General features: G+C 38.6%; 3 protein-coding genes across 8 annotated transcripts in view; 2 read left to right on the plus strand and 1 right to left on the minus strand.

Annotated features, from left to right (window-relative positions):
- FILIP1L (filamin A interacting protein 1 like) overlaps positions 1-18,320 on the plus strand; it is a 187,110-nt gene extending 168,790 nt beyond the window's left edge. For 2 of the 4 annotated variants that reach the window (XM_086883032.1, XM_086883033.1), the window contains 3 exons: positions 353-3,086; positions 14,520-14,704; positions 15,981-18,320. In XM_086883032.1, the coding sequence (XP_086739158.1) occupies positions 353-3,086; positions 14,520-14,704; positions 15,981-16,071 (3,010 nt within the window). In that variant the 3' untranslated portion in view covers positions 16,072-18,320. Of the gene's footprint in view, positions 1-352; positions 3,456-12,639; positions 12,761-14,519; positions 14,705-15,980 lie in introns of those variants that run through there. The other 2 variants (XM_023942174.2, XM_023942182.2) reach the window with 2 other exon arrangements.
- The window catches only part of CMSS1 (cms1 ribosomal small subunit homolog), a 220,733-nt gene extending 200,615 nt beyond the window's left edge, over positions 1-20,118 (minus strand). The window contains exon 1 of one of the 2 annotated variants that reach the window (XM_023942212.2): positions 20,027-20,118. In XM_023942212.2, the coding sequence (XP_023797980.2) occupies positions 20,027-20,087 (61 nt within the window). In that variant the 5' untranslated portion in view covers positions 20,088-20,118. The remainder of the gene's footprint in view (positions 1-20,026) is intronic. The other variant, XM_086883045.1, reaches the window with a different exon arrangement.
- Positions 20,119-20,126: 8 nt separating this feature from the next.
- The window catches only part of TBC1D23 (TBC1 domain family member 23), a 33,163-nt gene continuing 32,839 nt past the window's right edge, over positions 20,127-20,450 (plus strand). For both annotated transcript variants that reach the window (XM_086883035.1, XM_086883039.1), the window contains exon 1: positions 20,127-20,439. The gene's annotated coding sequence lies outside the window, so the exon portion shown is untranslated. The remainder of the gene's footprint in view (positions 20,440-20,450) is intronic.

Raw genomic sequence — 20,450 nt, forward strand, 5'->3', positions numbered from 1 at the left:
TGCATGTACATACCTAGCCCCAGTAAACAGCTGAGAGAACTGCAGTTCCAGTGCAGAATAACAAAATAGTTTTGTTGCACTGATCCCTGTCAAAAGTTGAAAATGTAATCAAAGATGCACAGTAACTGGAGTTGCTAAGTCTAAATGGTCCTACTGAAGTGTTCATTACAAAAGAACTTCTGATTAGGAAGTAAAGCCAGTGGGCACTTCCAAATGGTGCTGCAAGGAGAGGTCTGCTTGTAGTTACAAGTGGATGTTCATAGACATCTGTCAGAAATGTCATAATATTTCAAATGTGTTTTTAAATGCCCACTGAAATGGCTACAAAATACAATATTATTTCCTCCCACAGATTGAAAAAGCTTCTTGAACAAGAGACAGTATATCAGGCAAAAAAAGAAAAGGAAAACAACAAGAAAATAGCTAAACTGAAAGAAGAATTAACTAAACTGAAATCCTTTGCTTTAATGGTGGTGGATGAACAGCAAAGACTCACTGAGCAGTTGAATCAGCAAAGTAAAAAAATTCAAGAATTAACCACTTCTACAGAACAAGCACATGAAAAGCTGACTTTTGCTGAAGCAAAAATTCAAGAAGAGAAACAGAGATCCAGCAGGCTGGAGGCTGAAATTCACGCCCAGAGTAGTAAGATTTCCCAAGACCAAGAAGCAATGATGGCCAAACTAACCAATGAAGACAGTCAGAATCGCCAGCTCCGGCTAAAATTAACAACTCTCAGCCGGCAAATCGATGAGCTGGAAGAGACCAATAAATCTTTGCGAAAAGCAGAAGAAGAACTGCAAGACCTAAGGGATAAAATTAGTAAGGGAGAGTGTGGGAACGCCACACTTATGGCTGAAGTAGAAGAACTACGGAAACGACTGCTGGAGATGGAAGGAAAAGATGAAGAGCTCATAAAAATGGAAGATCAATGCAGAGAACTTAATAGAAAGTTAGAAAAAGAAGCATCGCAGAGTAAGAACCTAAAAGGAGAAGTTGATAAACTTAATAAAAGAATTATGGAGCTGGAGAAACTAGAAGATGCTTTCAACAAGAGTAAACAGGAATGTTACTCCCTGAAATGCAACCTAGAAAGAGAAAAAATGTTAACAAAGCAGTTGTCCCATGAGCTGGATGGTTTAAAAGCTAGAGTTGGTGAGCTTGAAGCAATTGAAAACAAGTTAGAAAAAACTGAGTTTACACTTAAAGAAGATTTAACAAAGCTGAAGAGTTTAACAGTGATGCTTGTGGATGAAAGAAAATCTATGGGTGAAAAAATAAAGCAAACAGAAGAAAAGCTGCAAGCTGCAACTTCTCAGCTTCAGGTGGAACAAAATAAAGTGATGTCAGTTACAGAAAAGCTGATGGAGGAAAGTAAAAAGGCACTGAAATCAAAATCTGATGCAGAAGAAAAGATGTCCAGTGTTACAAAAGAAAGAGATGAACTGAAAAACAAACTCAAAGCAGAAGAGGAGAAAGGAAGTGATCTTGTTTCCAAAGTGAATATTCTAAGTAAAAGACTTCAGTCTCTGGAAGATGTTGAAAAAGAGTTTCTTAAAAATAAACGTAAGGAGAGTACTAAATCTAGCACCTCCTTGCAGCAGGAAAATAACATAATCAAAGAGCTTTCTCAAGAAGTTGAGAGGCTTAAGCAGAAGCTCAATGAAATGAAGTCTGTAGAAGATGATCTTATGAAAACTGAAGATGAATTTGAGTGTCTAGAACGAAAATACGTCAGTGAACGGGACAGAGCCAAGCTCCTCTCAGAGGAGCTAGAGGCTGTGAAAATGGAATTGGCGAGGTATAAATTAACAGAAAAGGCAGAACCCAGTCAGGAGCGCCTTTTTAAGAAACTCAGAGAAGAGGAAGCTAAATCGAGTCACCTTTCCAGAGAAGTAGATGCACTGAAAGAGAAAGTTCATGAATACGTGGGAACAGAAGAACTAATCTGTCACCTGCGAGGTGATCACACAGTTTTACAGAAGAAACTCCTCCAGCAAGAAAACAAAAACAGGGAGTTAGCCAGAGAAATGGAGAGCCTCACAAGAGAACTGGAGAGGTACAGATCCTTCAGCAAGAACATCAGGCCCGGTCTCAACGGAAAGAAAATTCCAGATGTGCAGGTTTTTTCTAAAGAAATCCAAACAGATCCAGCAGACAATGAACCACCCGATTACAAAACCCTCATGCCTTTAGAGCGAACGGTCATAAATGGGCAGCTCTATGAAGACAGTGATAATGAGGAGGAACAAACAGTGTCTTTCAAAAGCAACTCCTCCACCGCAAATGCCACCAACAAAAAACTATGGATCCCTTGGATGAAGTCCAAAGACAGCCATCCTCAAAATGGAAAGATACACACGAAGCAAAATGGAAACTGTGCACAGGCTGGAGATCTAGTGCTAAGCCATACACCTGGCCAGCCCCTTCACATAAAAGTAACTCCAGATCATGGACAGAACACAGCAACCCTTGAAATAACCAGTCCTACCACTGAAAGCCCTCACTCCTACACAAGCACAGCAGTTATACCCAACTGTGGCACTCCAAAGCAAAGAATAACCATTATTCAAAACGCCTCCTTAACACCTGTAAAATCAAAAGCAGGAGAAGGTTACGTGACCCCAGAGCATGTAATTTCTCCTATTACTATGACTACTTTTGCAAGATCTCAAACTCCTGAATCATGTGGTTCTTTAACTCCTGAAAGAACAATGTCCCCTTTGGCTTTACCGGGCTCAAGTTCTCAGGAACAAACACTCACCTCGGAGCCTTTGGAAATGGGAGCCAAGCATGCTGTTTTTAGAGTATCCCCAGACAGGCAGTCATCATGGCAGTTTCAGAGATCTAACAGTACAGGATCAAGTGTAATAACTACTGAGGATAACAAAATCCACATTCATTTAGGAAGTCCTTATGTCCAAGCTCTCACCAATTCCAAGCCCATCAGCCCTTGCAATGCAGTGCAAGACAACAGAACTCCAGCACTACCTAATGGCCTACCCACTAAGCCCACCAATAAAATCACCAGCAGTATTACTATCACACCAACAGCCACTCCTCTTCCACGGCAATCACAAATTACAGTAAGTAATGTCTATAACTGACCCCCATCCATGCTGACACCCTTACCAGCAACCCATCCTGTTTTTCATCCCAGCAAGAATTATTTGGAACAGCCTCTTTACTTTGGGAAAGATCTGTGCATGAACTATACAACAGCATATGGAACTAACGTTAAGTTTTGCCTGCTTAGTGTTACCAAGTGTGCACTTACTGTATATCTTCTCATCGAAATACAGTTATGTAAAATATTTAGTCTTGCACTTGTATAAATGCATCTTTATGTATTGCCATTTTCAAAATAACTCACTTTACTTTTGACTGCAACTTGCCTTGGTAAAATATTTTAACATTACAAAAAACAAAACCCAGTAAACAAGTGATTATTTTCATCATTGCTTGCTGAATATTTTTTGTTTGTTATGTGTGGTTTGTATTTTTTCTGCATGTATGATAGAATTTGAATTAAGCCATAATACTGCCTGCTAACTTCAGAAAAGACTTGTTTCATTATCTTCCCTGCTATTTCCCAATTCCTTCCTTTCCCAATTCTCATTTCAGGTAATTATCACTACATCACACACAAAATATTATGTATTGTATAACAGTGTTTGGTTAAAACTCTTTTTAAACCCTCCTGCAAACTTTGCATTTAAGTAAACTGAGTTCAAAAGCTTGTATCACTCCACAAACAAGGGTCTTTTTCCAATACAACAGAAAAACTGCTGTCATTTAGGTATGCTGTAAAACAAGGTCCAGCAGCAGTTATATTTCTAAACAATAATTCAAGAGAATAGATTTACATACAATAGATTTACATACAATATTCAGATTTCATCTAAACTCCTAGCAATCAATTTGACAAACAGTATACATCACACAAGTACAGTGAAAAAGAAACAAGATTATGGTGTACCTTCATGTTTTTCACTTCATAGACAGAGAAAGCTTGGAAGAAGCATTATGAAGCAGTACTAGATCAAGTCTCCAAACTTGATCCAAATGCAAGTCTCTGGGTCTGGGATAAACAGGAGTGCCATAAAGAATGGACAAAGCAGGTTAAGGTATTTCAATAACAATTACAGTATTTGTGCCTAGCAAAAGGCCAGAAATGAAATGTGCCAAGTAGTCAATTTTAATTTCCCATAAAATACTGTTAGTGGTAGAGCCCCTTCACATTCAACATAAATCTGTCCAGGAGATCTAGAATGCACTTTCAAACTTCTGTTTTTCACAAAAGCTGTACACCCCAAATCTAAATTTTAACAGTTGTTCTTCTAAAAAGCTAAATGGCCATAAATTTGATACTTTCATGGGGCGGTGGTGGTATGTGTTATTTTTTTAAAACATTAAAAATTGCAACCTACTTATCAACAAGGAAGTTTGCAAGTAAGCAGAAAGTCCCTGCTCACTAAACCCTTATCTTTATTCTGCCTATATTCCTCAGAGGAAAGAAATATTTCTGCAGTATAACTTAGCAACGGATTCAGCAAAGAACTTTGGCCCATGATCTCACATAATAAGGGGACTTCTATCATTTTAAATCCTTTTGATTGACAGGAAACTAAATGTTTATAACTACAGATAATAACTGATTTTAGAACAATTTCTACTGAAAAGCAAATTCCACTGCCCATATACACTTTTTTCAGTAAACAATGGGAAGAAAAAAAAATTATATAAGAAATGGATAATAACATATGTATTACAGTTGAACAGTGGCAGTTCCAAAACGAGAAATTGTGGACCTGCACAACCCCAGCTTATATAATCTGAAGTTACTAGGCTTCATAAAAGGTCCTTCTTCCTTGTTTTGTCTCAGAATCTCCATGGCTGCACAAGTGAGCTCTGACTAAGACCTAGGTCATAGAGAGTACATAGTCTTATTCTGCAAAGCAAACTTCGACTCACACCAACTTCAGCAAAAGTTACTGATGAAGACAGCAGCCAGAAATCAAGCAAAGCAAAATGGTAATATTTTTAGAGCATGTTAATTATATGAACAAGTTAGCTAATCACACTCAGGGGATACATTCTTTACTGCAGGGCTCAGTTAAGAGCCCAAAAATCAGTACCTTCAAAATACATTCTCTGCACTTGTGTTCTTTGGGATACTGCATATCCTGCTGATCTATACCTAAAATCTCTGCAGGAACACATTACAAGCGTGGTACTGAATAACTGTGTCTGAAGTAGCCACTTGCCAGCATACTAACAGACACCAAATTCTCCAAAAATTAAAGGACTAATGTTTGTCTTCCAGAGGCACTAAAATTTTGTTCAGTTAGACCTAAAAAGCCTGTAGGGGGAAAAAAAAAAAAAAAATCAGATCTACCTTCAAAAATACACAGAAACCTGTTGATCATTAACCACCTGGCCATCTATCAGAATATCTTATGAAAGAAAACTACAAATAAGGGCATAGCAATAAGCACACACAGTCCTCTGGACAATTACCAAGCTATTATGAATAAGGAAGTTCAGTATTTAAAGCTAAGATCTAAATACGGAACCTAGATGAGAGTTCACACCATTTCTAAGTATCATCATTTAACAGGAGAGTACTTCTGTCCCTGTCTTAAACTCATAATTATTGATAAGTAACTGTCCAATTAACAAAAGACAAAGGAAGCAGCCACTCCTGATCATTAACTCCTAAGAAGCATCAGCACTGCCTGAAAATGAAATTGCTACATTTCCTGAAAACACACCATGATTAAGGAATTACATTCCCCTACTGATGAAACAACCTCTGTGTAGATTTAACTGACTTCACAGCAAAATTTTTTGTCAGTCATTCCAACAGATAAAAAAAATCAAAGAATTCTTTTTGTCTGAAAATAAGATTTGCACAATGAAACAGGTCCGTTCTGTTTGAATTCCCAAGATCAATTTCAAAGCAGAGAAAATAAACACATGGATGTATTTGCAGAGAGCTGAAACTTAATTGTTTAAACAGAAAAAAGTTAACTGTAATTATATCATAAAGTAGCAAACAGAAAGCATAGCTTTAGGATTTACAAATTAATGTTGAGTTGTTCAGATCACCACTCCATATTTCAGAATATTTCCATTTTGCTGAGTGGGAATAGCCACCTGCTTCCTTGGCAGACAGTAAGAAAACAGCAGTACAAGGAGAAATTTTAGTAAGTTATCTGCACATTTATTCAAGCACTCTGAACAAAAACATCAAGCACAATCACATTAAAATTCAACAAGTAAGACAGCTTTTATAGGAATTTCAACTACTCTCCAAGTGGTAAGTATTGCTGTTAATTTGGAGGCTGAGACACTTTTGCTTTCAGCAGTTGCTCAAAAGCCTAAAGTCTGACAGGTATGTAATGGTTCATTTATATGTTAAGGGTGAAGTAAGGTCACATAGTAAGAAACATATATCAGAGGGATTAAACTGTGAAAGAGAGCATAAAAACAGTTTTCAGCAGATCATAATATCAATCCTTCTCTTTTCCAAAACTCTTGGCAAGCACCTCTAAGGTCTAAAAATCTACCCTTTCCCCTTTATGTTTAGTTCCCATCAAAAGAAGGGAGAATTAACTGATTAAAAAGTGACAGCAGTTACCAGCCCACTTTCCTTCATCTTTTTGGGTTTATTTCACTAAATGATCAAATGGACATAAGCGAGGGCAGCACCAAAGCTTTGGTGCTCGGCATTTTTAAGCCATTCTTTTTATGTGATTAAATTTCTCAGAAGAAATACTTGCAATTTTTGTCCTTACACAGGGAGGATGGATGGGGGGGGAGGGAGGGAGGGAAAAGGAGGAAAAGCAAAGAGATTACGAAGAGATAATGGTAATCTGAGACCAAAGTGCCCATCCATCAACTATGAGGTAGCATTTCAAGTTACTTAAAGACCTCCTGCAAGCCACTAATTAAGAAATAGAATTTGCAAAAATTACAGAAGCAGACTGCTAATCTTCCTGATCCAAAGCACCGTAGCCAATACAGTGTCTGGGGACAGTATGTATGGCTGTAATAAGAAAAAGATCTGAATGTAAGCATTTCATGCAAGGATTAGGAAGGCGTGCTCCCCACACTAGGGAAAAAATAACCAGAAACAGAATTGTAGAGCTCTATTTTCTGAATAAGATTCAATGGATGCTGCAGGGTTAGATGATGGAAAGGGAGCAACCATCTGCAGGATGACTTTGTCCCTAGGAAACAGATATTGAGGCAGGCAAAACAAAAACTGACAACTGCCTAATCTCCAGGCTTAAGGAAAGACTACCAAAACATTATGTTACCAAGAAACAGAAGAGAAAAAGATCTTATGGTTCAAATACAGCACAAGTGGGTGTATAAAAACGTTTTTAAAATTAACACCAAGTACTGTAAGTGGGAAATTGCTCAAAAAAAAAAAAAAAAAGACAAACCATAAAAATTTAAGCAGCATGAAGTGATTTCACAGATCTGCAGCCAATGGCCCAAAGATGAAGCTGAATTCTCTCTGTGCTGTAGCTAGCACATTTTCCAGTCCCACCATACAGTGGGCACTCAGAAAGCCTCAAGTAGCAGAGCTGCCAACTGAATGTGATTCTCTTTTGACCACAAAGCAAAGTATCCTTGAGAAACACTTTCTGAGTACAAGTGGAAAGACCTCTTTCAATCAATGTCTCTTCATCTGCCATGCAGTGGTCCAACATCACAGGGTCTTCAAACAGGGATAAGCCAAAGAAGCTCCCTCCCTTTTTTCTCCGCTACCACAACCCAAATTACAAAAAATTGCTCTTTCAGTTGTGCTGTCACCACTGTGGTGAAGGCAGCACTATAAGCCAGGTCAAGAAACTAACCTGGATTTAAAAAAACAAAAAGCCATACTCCACAAATCCTCATTAAAACAAAACAAACCAAAAACCAAACAAACAACCTCAAGAAAACAGGATCCATTTCACAGCACAGCTTTATAAAGAGCTACATCAGCATAACTGAATGGACAAGCAAAAAGGAAAAAGGAGCATTTTATAATGCAATTGCTGCTCAAGTCCTGGTCCCTCACCATTGTCTGAAGAGATAAAATATACTTTAAATATACAACAAACATTCATCAGTCCCATTAAAATAATTCTGTATATCTCTTGGGAGAGAAGTTAACCAACTTGTGCAAAAACTGAACAGGGCAGCTTTGAATGTGATTAGTACCTAAATTTTCTTATCCTTGATTGTCTCATACTCAAGCCACTGTAAGTCACGTTTTGTCCTGAGGTAAAGAGTCTTTTACTTTAGTTATCATTTTGTATAGATTAGGAAAAAAATATATATACTGACAATAGGACTCTGATTAACAGATGTTTTAATGCAGCCTCCCAAGAGGAAAACAGCCTACTCACAGACACAAAAACCACAATAGTAAAAGCAAGGGGGTCTTTTTCCTTCTCCATGCATAACCTCTGTAAACCTTTTCAATAGAAATTTGCTAACATAAAGAAAACATACTCAAAGCTTTTGAACAGACAATATTGATAATGAAGAAGTTTCCACATTAAAAGGCATGTGTGGGTCTAAGTGCAGTTCCAAGCACCCTTAAAAACTTCCTTAAAAATACCCAAATGTAAACATCCCTACATGTCCCCAGTCTGTACAGAATGATCCTCCACTTCCCAGAATCTAACTCAACAAATGGCAGAGCAGCTTTAAACCAACTGGACCGCTGGTCCCAGCCAGGCTGTATTCTCTCCAGCAGAGAGACTAAGTGCCAGCACTCCCCTGTGTGGGTCACAGCTGCTACTGCAGCGTGTGTAGTATTCTAAAAAGGCCATGCACTTCTGTTCCTAGGGATCCCCAAGGATCCCCAAGGCCCTATCAAGGAGCCTGAGACCCTTTGGACTTTCAAGAAGCAAAGGGAAGATTAACAACAAGCGGTTGTTCATTGCAGCTGCATGACGATGCTGATCAACCATCCTACAGAGTTAAGCCACAACATAACCTTACCCTTCCCTGCATTTTGTCAATTACCTACCAGAAATGAGTCTTTAAGTTATCCAAAGTTTAAAATAATGTCATCACACTTGCCAGTGAAGACATTTCCCAAGAAAAGCAAGGCACGTAACAGAACTTTAGAAACTGTAATTACATCTTCTGCCTCCCACCATTCTTTTCCCCACCACCAGAAAGTAAATTTAAACTCTGCATTCAGGAAATCAGATCACAGGAACACATTTAAGTGCAAAGCACATTTAAGCATTAGTGCAAATTGTGCCACATACATGGAAATAATTTCTAATATTAATACAGATTTTTCGGTCAAATATGCCATATTATTGAAATCAAGAGGGCTGTAATAAAGCAAATATCAGCAGAAGAGTAGAAGACACATAAAATAGAGCTTAAAAAGGATCTCAGGACATTTTTTAGCCTACTTCCTCACTATAACCTGGACTTAGAACCTTCCAAATTACAATAATTCCAAGTAACTGGTTCATACAGTTCTAAAAAACTTCTGCAATGACAACTTCACAGTTACCCAGCAGTCTGGAACAGGGCTGAAGTACCATTGTCATTAACAATCTTGCTAATTTCTAAACTAAATTTATGTTGCTGAAATTGTACTTCAGTATTCTCTTTCCTGTCCCCCCCCACTGGACTTTGAAAATTATTTTCTCTGCAACACATATTAGAAGACAATTATCACGTCTCTTCTCAGTTTTGTTTTCTCCAGATTAAACAAACCCAATTTCTCCCCCACTTAATAGCTCAAGTAGTACGACTCTAGATTATTGTAGAGTCATTTTCCCTCAGCTGAGCTGTTTATAGTGGTGTGACAAGGCAGTGAGCCAAGCCAGACACCAGCCTGGCTTAGGTCTTATCCTAAGTGAGTTAATAAGAGTCAGGATTACACTGCTCCTGCTCACACATCTCAGTATAGTCACACACACAGGTGTGCTGCATAAAAGGGAATTCAGAGCAACTGAGACTTCTCACTTTGGATTCCTAGAAAACAAATGCCAGGATCTAGTGAAAGAAAAGTAAAGAAAAGGAAGTCCTGAATTCTCTGTGCTGCTGAGGATGCCTAACCAGAAATTTCAGCCAAAGCTGTCTGGCTTGGAGACCAAAGGGAATATTCAAGTTTATCACTTAATCTTAACTCGTTCTCACTTGCAGACCTGGCTTTCTTTCTGACTGCATTCAATCATCCAGGAGCAAACTTAAATCTGGCAAGAGGCATGCCTTGTGCTCATACAGACACGGACTGCTGAGTAAAGGATCTTCAGCACCATCCCCTGGACACATTCACTATAGCTGCAAATGATACTCTTGTTGCTCAAATTTCCTAAACCAAAAATTTGAGCACAGAGAAAGAATCTCGTCTCAAAGTTATTTCTCCTAGATCAAGTGCTACAATGACATAGAAAAAAAAGGAAGAAAATCTACAGCATAAATACTACATGCTCCCCATTTAAATAAATAAAGTTCAAACAGGAAGCAAAGCACACACATCATACTTCAGAAGGAAAAGGAAAGGGACCAAAAGCAGGAGAACTACTTCAACAGCACAGAAACAGAACTACTTCCTCTCCTTGACACTCCCATACACACTTGCCTTAGCCCACTCCCTAAAACGAGCATTGCATCGCATGAAAATTCTCTCTTTATGCATACACCTTACAGCAGCTTAAGCACTGATCTAGTCAACTGACCCAAAATGTTCAGTTTACAGCTCTTATCTGAGATTCATAATTTGTTAAATGCAAGTTTTAGAAAATAAATAAAGTTTAGTCCTTGATCTACCTACACGTATGATTGAGTTCAAAAAGCTAAGGGTCAATAAGTGTTTTCCTTAAATTTAAATTATTCATTCTTTCCTCTCTGGAATTTTTATCACAAATTATGAAAAATAAACCAATTTTTAAGTGTAGTATAAGGAGGAAGAGAACTAGATGGGCAGTTTGTTAAATCCTTGCCTGCATCAGAATCACATCATTCTGAATTACAAAAAAAAGACTTGCTTGAAATTAAATCTGATGGCTCAGAAGGCCACATTGTCAATGGTGGTTTTAATGAGCTAGACTAAACTAGACTAAACTGAGCTCATTAAAGGTCACCAGCTAAACTGATGCAAACTACAGGCCCAAGCACAGGGATATTTCAACATCTAACTTGCCATTGATTCAATAAAGATGCACAAAACCTGTAAAAATCTGGGCCCACGAATACCTTCCTGAAGTATTCACATGGCTGGTCAATCAACTCCAGACAACACTCCAACCACTTTGTAGCTGAAGGAATCTCTGGAACACTTCTCAAAAAGACCCTGAACCAAACAAAACTCTTAGAGATATAATCTCACTTTAGTATGCAAGATTTTACGTAAATATTTATATCTATTCACCTCAATATACTTAGCAAATGATGGCTAATGTAATTCTTTGTATAGCAGGGAAACAGACACATTTTCTATCATCTCCATAATTACATCAGCCAGCAGCACTGCCAGTAATAGTCCACCCAAACATTTTATTCACAATACTGTCCTCATCTACCAGGCCATACTACATGGTCAGAGGCAAACTATTCCAACTCAGTACTCATAGAAAGCCACGTAACAGTAACACAATCATCCCCTCCAACATCAGCACCTTTCTTAACACAGCACCTTCAGTAACAGAAGCAGAATCCTTTCTGGTTTGGGAGCAAAGAGTGAATTCTTTTTTTTGCTTCCTTTCCTACTAACAATATTAATGCTAAAATTTCAGCCTACAATAAAAATGCATGTTAATTTCGTTTACTCAACATTTAACGAATAGTTCCAGTCAGGTTTAAGTGAAATACTGGGATGCAATACAAAAGGAAATCTTCGCTGCCATCTAGAGGTAAAATCTTGAAGGAACACAGGGGAAGAAAAATGCATCTCATTTTTCCTTACGCACTTTCAAAGCCAAACTCTTTCCTTTCGATGCATTAAAAAAAAAAAAAAATTAAAAGTGCTACAAATTGAAACGTGCTGATTTTAAAAATAAAAAGCACAAAGAGGTTTTAGACATTCAGACTAGGTATCTCCTCTTTGGTAGTGACCAGTGTTAAATGTCTCTGAATGTTAAGTACCAGGCACAGAAAGTCGAAAATCCAGCCTCTGGCAGCCTGCAACTTAGGGCTGCAATCTCCACACATCTTTGTGTTTAGCAGTCCTTGATGGATGCCCCGTATCAGTAAAAATTCTCTCCAAACCAATTTATATCATCACCTCAAAAACTATCTGTCCCAGTGAGTTTCACAGCTCATTGACAAGGGAAAACACTTTTCACATACCTTTAATCCACCCCCAATGGGTGCCCTCTCAAGAACACTAGAGAAATGCCCTATTCCCCATAGTGCTACATTTCTGCTGTTATTTATTTTTCTCACCACCATCTATTTTCCAGTCTTGAAAAGGTTTAGTGTTTGTTATTAATCTTCACTGAGAAGACATTTTGTAATTGATAGTCTTTGCCACCTTTTTTGCATTTTGGCATACCCTTTCTTGAGCTGTTTGGACAAAACTCAGCAAAACATCCACAATGTAGGATGGTTTGGATTCACACACTAAAAAATAATGGGGTTTGTTCTCTTCTATTCTTTCCCTAGTCATTTCCAACCTGTTACCTTTTTGACAACTGCCAGTTGCTGAGCAATGAGGATGATTTACATGGATTCCAAGATCTGATCTGTGTTCTGAATCACAATAAATGTCACTACTGTACATGAACTAGTTTTCCCTGCATATATTATTTTTCAATTGTTAACACTGAACTGACACACATTTTTTACTCACTAACATGAATTACTGTCAGCTCTTGCTTCTAATATTCTCCCTGCTATACCATATGCAAGTAATAGCAAATTTCAGTACTGTCTTCTTGTGCAGTTTATGAATATGTTGAGTATCAGAGGTGTGTGTGAGATTCAGATGCTATCTCCACTATACTATTAAAAACTAGCTCACTGCTCTGTTACCTATCCACTTGCCACTTATTAACCTTGAGAATTTTCCTTGTTTTCCCACAGTTTGCACACAAAATCTGCTCTCACAAGATTCATTTGTTAGAGACCACTATCAAGGGATTTTTTTTTTATAGGTCTTTCCCTCCCACATGGGTCTCATCATTAAACAATCCAATAGCATGTACCTATATAACAATATCTGACTAACAGACCTGAATATTATCCCTGACAAGAAATGTGGATGTTTTCACAAAATTAGAAGCCATGTGGGCAAACATACTACTTAACTGACATTTCTACACTTTGATCAGTTCATTTTTAAGTCTTCTTTACTCTAAAGTGGTATTGCACCCCTCTAGCATCACCAACAATTTCAGGGGGGGACTGCACATCACTAGCAAGGATTCTGCAGTTCTAAAAATCATCTCCTTCAGAAATGTTCAGAGAGATTGTTATTATTTTGTCTCTTTGTTATTAAACCTCAGTTAAGCCCAGGCTGATTTTTTTCCTTATTCATGATCCATTAAGTACATCTATGACATGCAAACTTTCCCCAAATTCCTCCATGGTGACCACATGCAATGATCTGATGTTGGTTCAGCTTTATTCTATCGAAAACCCCTGTCATACATAATTATATACAGGTAAATGGCAAGCTGTTGATTTGAGACTATTTTTATTTTTTTAATCAGCCCAGACAGAACATTATAGCAACTAGGAAGTTTTCTCAAAATCTGCTTTGATCTAGCTCATTCATATTCATAATTAAGTCACCAGAATTCCAACACTGTTTTCTATTGTCCTCATTTGAACACCATTTCCATTTTATTTTTTTTTCAAAAATACATTAAGTGAAGCTCTTTTACCCTTAGCTTGACTGAAAAAGGTATATAAAAATGCTTGTGATGCAGAAAGGTTTTCTCATGAGTAGCATGTTTAATCCTGGTTTCAGATAATGGTACTTTTCAAACAGTCTTCTTGCCTTTACAGTCATTCACCTTTTCGGTGCACATAATAACTTTTTTAATATTTACATTTTTTGTAATTAAATATGACTGTCATCATTCTAGAGGGAGAGCTGTCTCACAATTACATTTTTTTTGTGTACAGTGGTGACTGTCAAAGAATGATCTCTCACAGTAAAGTATGACCTGGGTATTGCCTTCTACTCAGGACTGAATCAAGATTTGCTTTTGCATGTGAAGTTTCTCTAATTATTCACCCAGAGAACCCACACAGTTCAAGACTTTGCATTGCATCACTCACTCAGCCCCTAGGGCTGATAGTCAGCTGACAGATAGGAAACACCTCTTTATTTATACTCTGAGTTTCAATCCATTGAAATTCTTTGATATTCACCAATCAAGTAGGTAAATTAAATACAAAGCTTCTGTCTCATTATCAACAAACAGTTCTGAGAGCAGTGCATTCAGGTTTACAAAGTGGAAAAAGCACTAGCAAGCTAAAAACACCGCTTGTTTCTCCTCCCTAATACATGATTTATCTTCTCGGTTTATTTCCAGATTACCAATACGTTCCGTCGTTCAATTCCAACTCGGATCCCCAAACCAAAGCCTGCAAGCACAACCAAAGCACCTGTCAAAATTCCTGCTGGACATCTCAACAAACCACTCCAAGACAGCCCTTCTGGAAAGATACGCATTGTAAGGACTGTGTCTAAAGCCTGCCTTCAAGGTGGAGGGAGAAGGTAAATAATTTTCTGTGATCTATGACATTAAAACGGATTTAAGCAGCCTGAACCTCAGCAGCAATTGTTTCCACTGGGGAAAAAACAGAAACCATCCACATGGTCAGCACATCAATGGTCACCAAACACAGGACATCAGGACAGCCAAATTCTTAGGAGCCAAAGTTAACTGCATGTCTGCAGGGACCATGCTCTGCTCCATTTTTTTCTGCTGCAATTTCAGATTTTGCCACTCACAGTGCAGGAGCAAAAGACACAAATAAGTTTCTACTATAAATTCAGTTCTGACATGTTCTACAAATAACAATAGTAAGGCTATCTCAGTAGATTTATAAAAATATTGTCAATCAAATGAAGAGGGGTTGCAGAAGGTGTCATGTTTTCAAAGTTGGTTTAGCCAAGAGTGTCTCAGTATGGATATTCTAAGTTCCACATTAAGGGTGGAATGAAGAAAGGCATGGAGAAATCTGCTCTTGTATATTGAATCTTGTGTATTGAATTTAGAGAAATGCAGAGCTCCTTGCTGAGCCAAGCATCACTTTAAAAGCATGATGTGAAGATAAGCAACCCTTTCCTCAAGGAGTTAACTAGTGTGATTATCTCCACTGCAATTCATGCAGATGTTATATTAGGAAAACAGATGTGAGACTCAAGATGGACCTTGTTTGCATCAGCTGTATAAACTTTCATCATTTGGACTACAGTATTTAGATTTCAGTTCACTTAAACAGTATTTTAGAACTGATCAAAATAAGTTATGGCTTACACAGAAGTGTAACATTATTCTTGCATTCCTCCACAATTTTGCCCTTCCTTTCAACTGCTCACATTCACTTAAAATATGTAACTGAATTCATTGCTCCTAGTGAAGGGGGTATTTTTAACTGAACTCTTTGCACAAGAAATTCTAGTTCATCCATGAGAGAATTTGCATTTTTGCTTTTCTTAAAGCATAACTTCTTTAAAAGACTTCAAATTCAAGGTTTCCCTGCAGGCAACACACACACACACAAAAACCTCAAACAAAACCCACAAAAACTTGAGAAGGGACTCCATGCTTGTTTCCAATTTTCTGAAAAATAGCAATTGTTCTGCAAGAAAGTTTCTCACTGCTCTGTAGCACGTTAAGAAAGACTAACAAAATACTACTACTACAGCAAGGAACTCCCACACTAGAATCCTGTAATATCAGCTAACACTAGTTACTGCTTTAAAATATGAAAATTAATTTATTTCTCTGGTATTAATGTCTCCCTCATTCTTCTTCCCCTAACAGAGTGCATTCCAACAGTCTAAATGGCTCAACTGATAATACGTGGGAAAACTCCTTACACATAGGTGTCTCTTTAAGAACTGCCAAATCCTAGTTGCTAAATAAAGCAAAAGCTGGTAGTGATCACAGTGCCACAGCCAGAACTGCAATCCTTTTGCTGAAGCAAGGAGAGATACTGATGCATTCAGTTACCCAATTTTTCCCCTTTCATTTCGCAGCTAAAAGTTTAACTTAACCACTGAGACAGTCCAACACATTAGCACTGCTGTGTGATTGATTTTGCAAGAAACCTATGCCTTCCTCAACAGCTTCACAAGAAGTTCTCTAGAAGTACTTAAAAAGAAGCTTTAAAAGATCAGTCTACCGAAAAATTATTTCAGCTGTGTCCTACAAGACACACCTGCGTTAACACGCAGACATTACAGAATGACTTTGCCACAGTAAAAAGGAAAGGCTTCCCGTTTTATTCACTAAATCTTCAGCTATCATGCTCTGAGAGTCCATATCGTGTATGCTCAGACCCCAAAACAGCTGACAGAAGCACACCATTGCAATTGCAGAATGAATGTACTTGATGTGGATAAACACAGATTTCAAAAAACAGCTATCAGCTTGGCATGCTTATCAGAAAGATCTTCAAGTACTGACCAAGTTCTATTACAAGGAACAGCAAGTCATTGATGAGTCAAAACAAAAAAAAAATACAAACCTCTTCATACAGAGTCCAGCAACAGACCTCAGCTCTGATCAAGCAACAGTGCTGCCACTGAATGCACTACAATGAAGAGTCTGCTTCTCAATAGCTGCAAATCACACATTACAAACTGATGTTACCTAGCACCCTTCAGTACTCAGAAAGAAAGGAGAGCCCCTGGCAAAAGAAATCAATTCCTGCAAATCCTTTGCTTTAGAGCCCACATGGGACCCCACAAGCACTGCCAGATCATCCTCTGTGGTCCCATATTATACTTCTCACCTATTTGTGCTGTGACATACAAGAGCTCCTGTCTTGCATGACACAATTTCTACCTATGAGAGCTGTGCCCATCATAGGTAGATCCTGCTAAAGGATCTAAAACTGACAAATGGAGATACTACACTCCTATGGGATTAAGGGCGATACAGGAAGCATGGAGAATGAAAGACAAGGAGTGGTTACTAAGAAGGAGGAAACTGGAAGAATTTCTGAAAAATAGAAGCCCATCCCTCTCCCTCAAACTGACTGGGAGAGGAGGCACGCTGGCTGCAGGCAAGATCTGGACATTTATAGCTCTGTGAGAGTTGCTCTTTTCTGTTCATGGAGGGAAGAGGAGAAAGCTGGTATCCTTCACCAGTACAAAATAAACTCCTCCAAATTCCTTATTCCTTCCCTTGTAATTCTGAATGCAATATAAAAATCTCATGAGAGACTGGACAAAGTTGTGAAACAAACTGGAAAAAGGAAGGTAAGGAAGTCCTGCAGTTGCATGACATGGGACGTGTAACACTAAATTACGCTGCTAAACAGAGAATAATCCCTAACCACTCCCTCCACAAATCTCATCTCAAAGGCTTGCTGAAGATGTTATTAGGCAAGATTCTTTAATTTTTGTCATGTGAAAAGGTAAAAAAAATGGGTAATCCCTTTAGCAATGTCTTCCTTGAGTTTTGTGGGCTTTTTTTACACTTATAAATCACTTGCAGCAGGGTAAACATTCGTGACTTGAGGTGAGAGTAATTACCTTTAATCTTTAATATGGACTCTAAAATATTGATTTCCAATGATAAGGCCAAAAGCAAACTTAGAATTACATATCCATACACTAGAATATATATTTATATATATTTTGTGTTTTCATACTCTTTAGGTGGAGCATATGAACAATTTTCAAACTCATTTTAAAAGTAGCCTTTTCTAACTACAAGTGGCTAAAATTTAAAACACTTTTGAGAGTTGAGTTCTGATGAATATTCTGTAGGTCAGAGCTTATTCTAGGGTTAAAGGATGTGGCAAAAGACCAGTATTTCAAAAGTACATTTTGAATTCTGCTTTGCACCTGCAGTTAGAGATGTTATTTTTAAACAGGTCAGCAAATGAGGTTGGATAGTATTTTTTTAACAAAACTTGATGTTTCACAGAAATAAAATTGACCAAGTCTTTCAGAGGTGCTCATTAATGTGCAATTATTTTCTTGTATTGCTGCCTACATCATACATTGTGAACCCCGAATTCCTCTTTCATGCCAACTGATTTTAAAGCATTTTACAGTATCGAAAAGATGCTGTACAAATTAACCTTTGATTTTACCTGTTTTATGTGAAAAATAGCTACACAAAATAAAAGTAAGAGATGTTTTATGTTTACTGATAGCTTGTGTCAACTTCATCCAAAAACAGGTTCCATAAAAAGAACCTGCCAACAAGTTTACAAACGTGGGCTGCAGACAGCAGAGTACCTGGTTTGCACAATACTCACCTGTAATCACTACTTTCAACACACTCAAAGAATGCTCTTGGAGTAAAGTACACAGAATTGGGTTAGACACCTCCAGAGGTTATCTTCCACTTGAATTCTTTTAATAGCTCAAAAATACTGTTGCAAAAATCCCAAGTTTTTCATAACTGGAAAAGTTATCATTCACAGTATCACCTCAAAGTCAGATGGTTCATCCATCATGTCAAAAGTTTGTAATCAAAGTCCTGGCTCTGTATCCAGTTTCTAAAGGAAAGCTGGCAACTTGTAACAGCTAACCACCCACCCCAAATGAAACCTGTGGTGGCAGCATGTGCAGATAGGCTCTTAAGAAAAATTTCTAATGAAGAACATTTACCACGGGAACTGGGACTGCTTTTAGTCCACATGAGACTAAAAATAAAATTAAATGGTCAGAAGCTTAATTAGGTCTTCTGAGCCCTCTTTATTACATACATACAATTTTTATATCGCTTCCTCTCTAACTATTCTCCAAGCGCCTTCTCAAAGGAAATAAGCACCAATTATCAAGACACTCAAAATAACTGGAGTCTTTGCAGAGGTGCCGATAACTCCCAGTAATACCCTACTCCTGCCAATATTGTATTAAAGAAGAAATTTTAAAAACAATCAATAAAATAGGGCACTACAAAGTCTAAAGTCATTTTAGTTGCCTAGATCTACCTAAATTTTCACGTTAAATGTAAGCATTACAGACAAAACATTTTACAGCTTGTGGTTTCGAGACACATTGAATAAATACAAGTGTATCAGCCAGGTATCATAGCCATCAGGAAAAATAAGACAAATCAGTCACAGCACCGCAGTCCAAGAAGCAACGGCTGGAGAGAACTTTTTAACTCCTTCCTGTCCTTTCACAGTAACACATGGCAAGGGTGATGCGACACACCCCAGTGAGCACGTGGGTGATGCTTTTCAAGTACCACAGATACTTTTCCCTCCAAAGGCTCTACTATGAATTTACTGTTTCCTAGGCCTTACAGAACTGTAAGTAAACCCACGCCGGTAATGGCAAACACAATCACAAACTATTCTGAGGTGGAAGGGACCCACAAGGCTCACACAGTATGCAAAACCCTTTCGTCAAATAAACTCTTAGGAAAAAAAGACAAGTTTGGAAGGTAAATGAATGCAAGGGAGAGCTGAGCCCTAAATTCGAAGCAAGAAATTTTCCCATTCCCCTTGCCTCGCTTTTCAAACTTGGTGTAAATGTATTTTTGTTCAGCGGGTTGCTGTTGTTCACTATGCATTGGTATTCTGGTTTGCCGCTCCATCGTCTATCCCAGGGCTCAGATCAGAGACTGGACATCACCTCGCTGCAGAGATTCTGCTTACAAGCAAAGCCGCCCTGGGTAGAAAGCTGGGAAAAGCAGGCACGGGGGAAAAGCGAGAGTGGAAAACCCGGAGAAGTAAATTAAAAGCGGAGAAAGGAAAGGCGGAGAGGGGAAGTGGAAAAAAAAAACCCCAAAATCCAACGAAAAGGAAGGAGAGCAGGAAAGGAGGCGGAGGGGGAGGCTGGCTCTCAGGCAAAATGCTTCAATCCCAGCGTGAGGAGCGAGCTCCAGGAGAGGAGTACCTGGAGTGGCGCCCGCCCCGGTCTCGGTGTCCCACCACGGGTCCTCCAGCGTGTCCCCCATGCCGCCACGGCCGCCGCGCCTGCGCACTGCCCGCGGGCCGGGCCGGGCCGGGCCGGGCGTGCCCGCGCTGCCGGGCGGGGGGCGGCGCTGCCTTGGGCACGGCTGGTACCGCGGCTTACAGAACGGTCTTTTGAGAGAGAAACAGGCCTTTAAATGCATGCTGGGGAGTCCTGTATTTTTTCCCTCTTTTTTATTTTTTAGTGGAAAACATAGAAGTGAGAGAAAGAGGGAAGGAATTAAAACGATTATCCCGTTCTTCACAACACTCGATTGCCTCAACCCGGTTTCATACTGTAAAACATCTACTTCTTGGTTGAGGCAATTCACGTAATCTTTTCCGAGGAACAGACAGGTGCCTGCAAA

This window comes from Cyanistes caeruleus, chromosome 3, assembly GCF_971803275.1.
Source record: "Cyanistes caeruleus chromosome 3, bCyaCae1.hap1.1, whole genome shotgun sequence".
In the NCBI taxonomy this organism is placed as follows: domain Eukaryota; kingdom Metazoa; phylum Chordata; class Aves; order Passeriformes; family Paridae; genus Cyanistes; species Cyanistes caeruleus.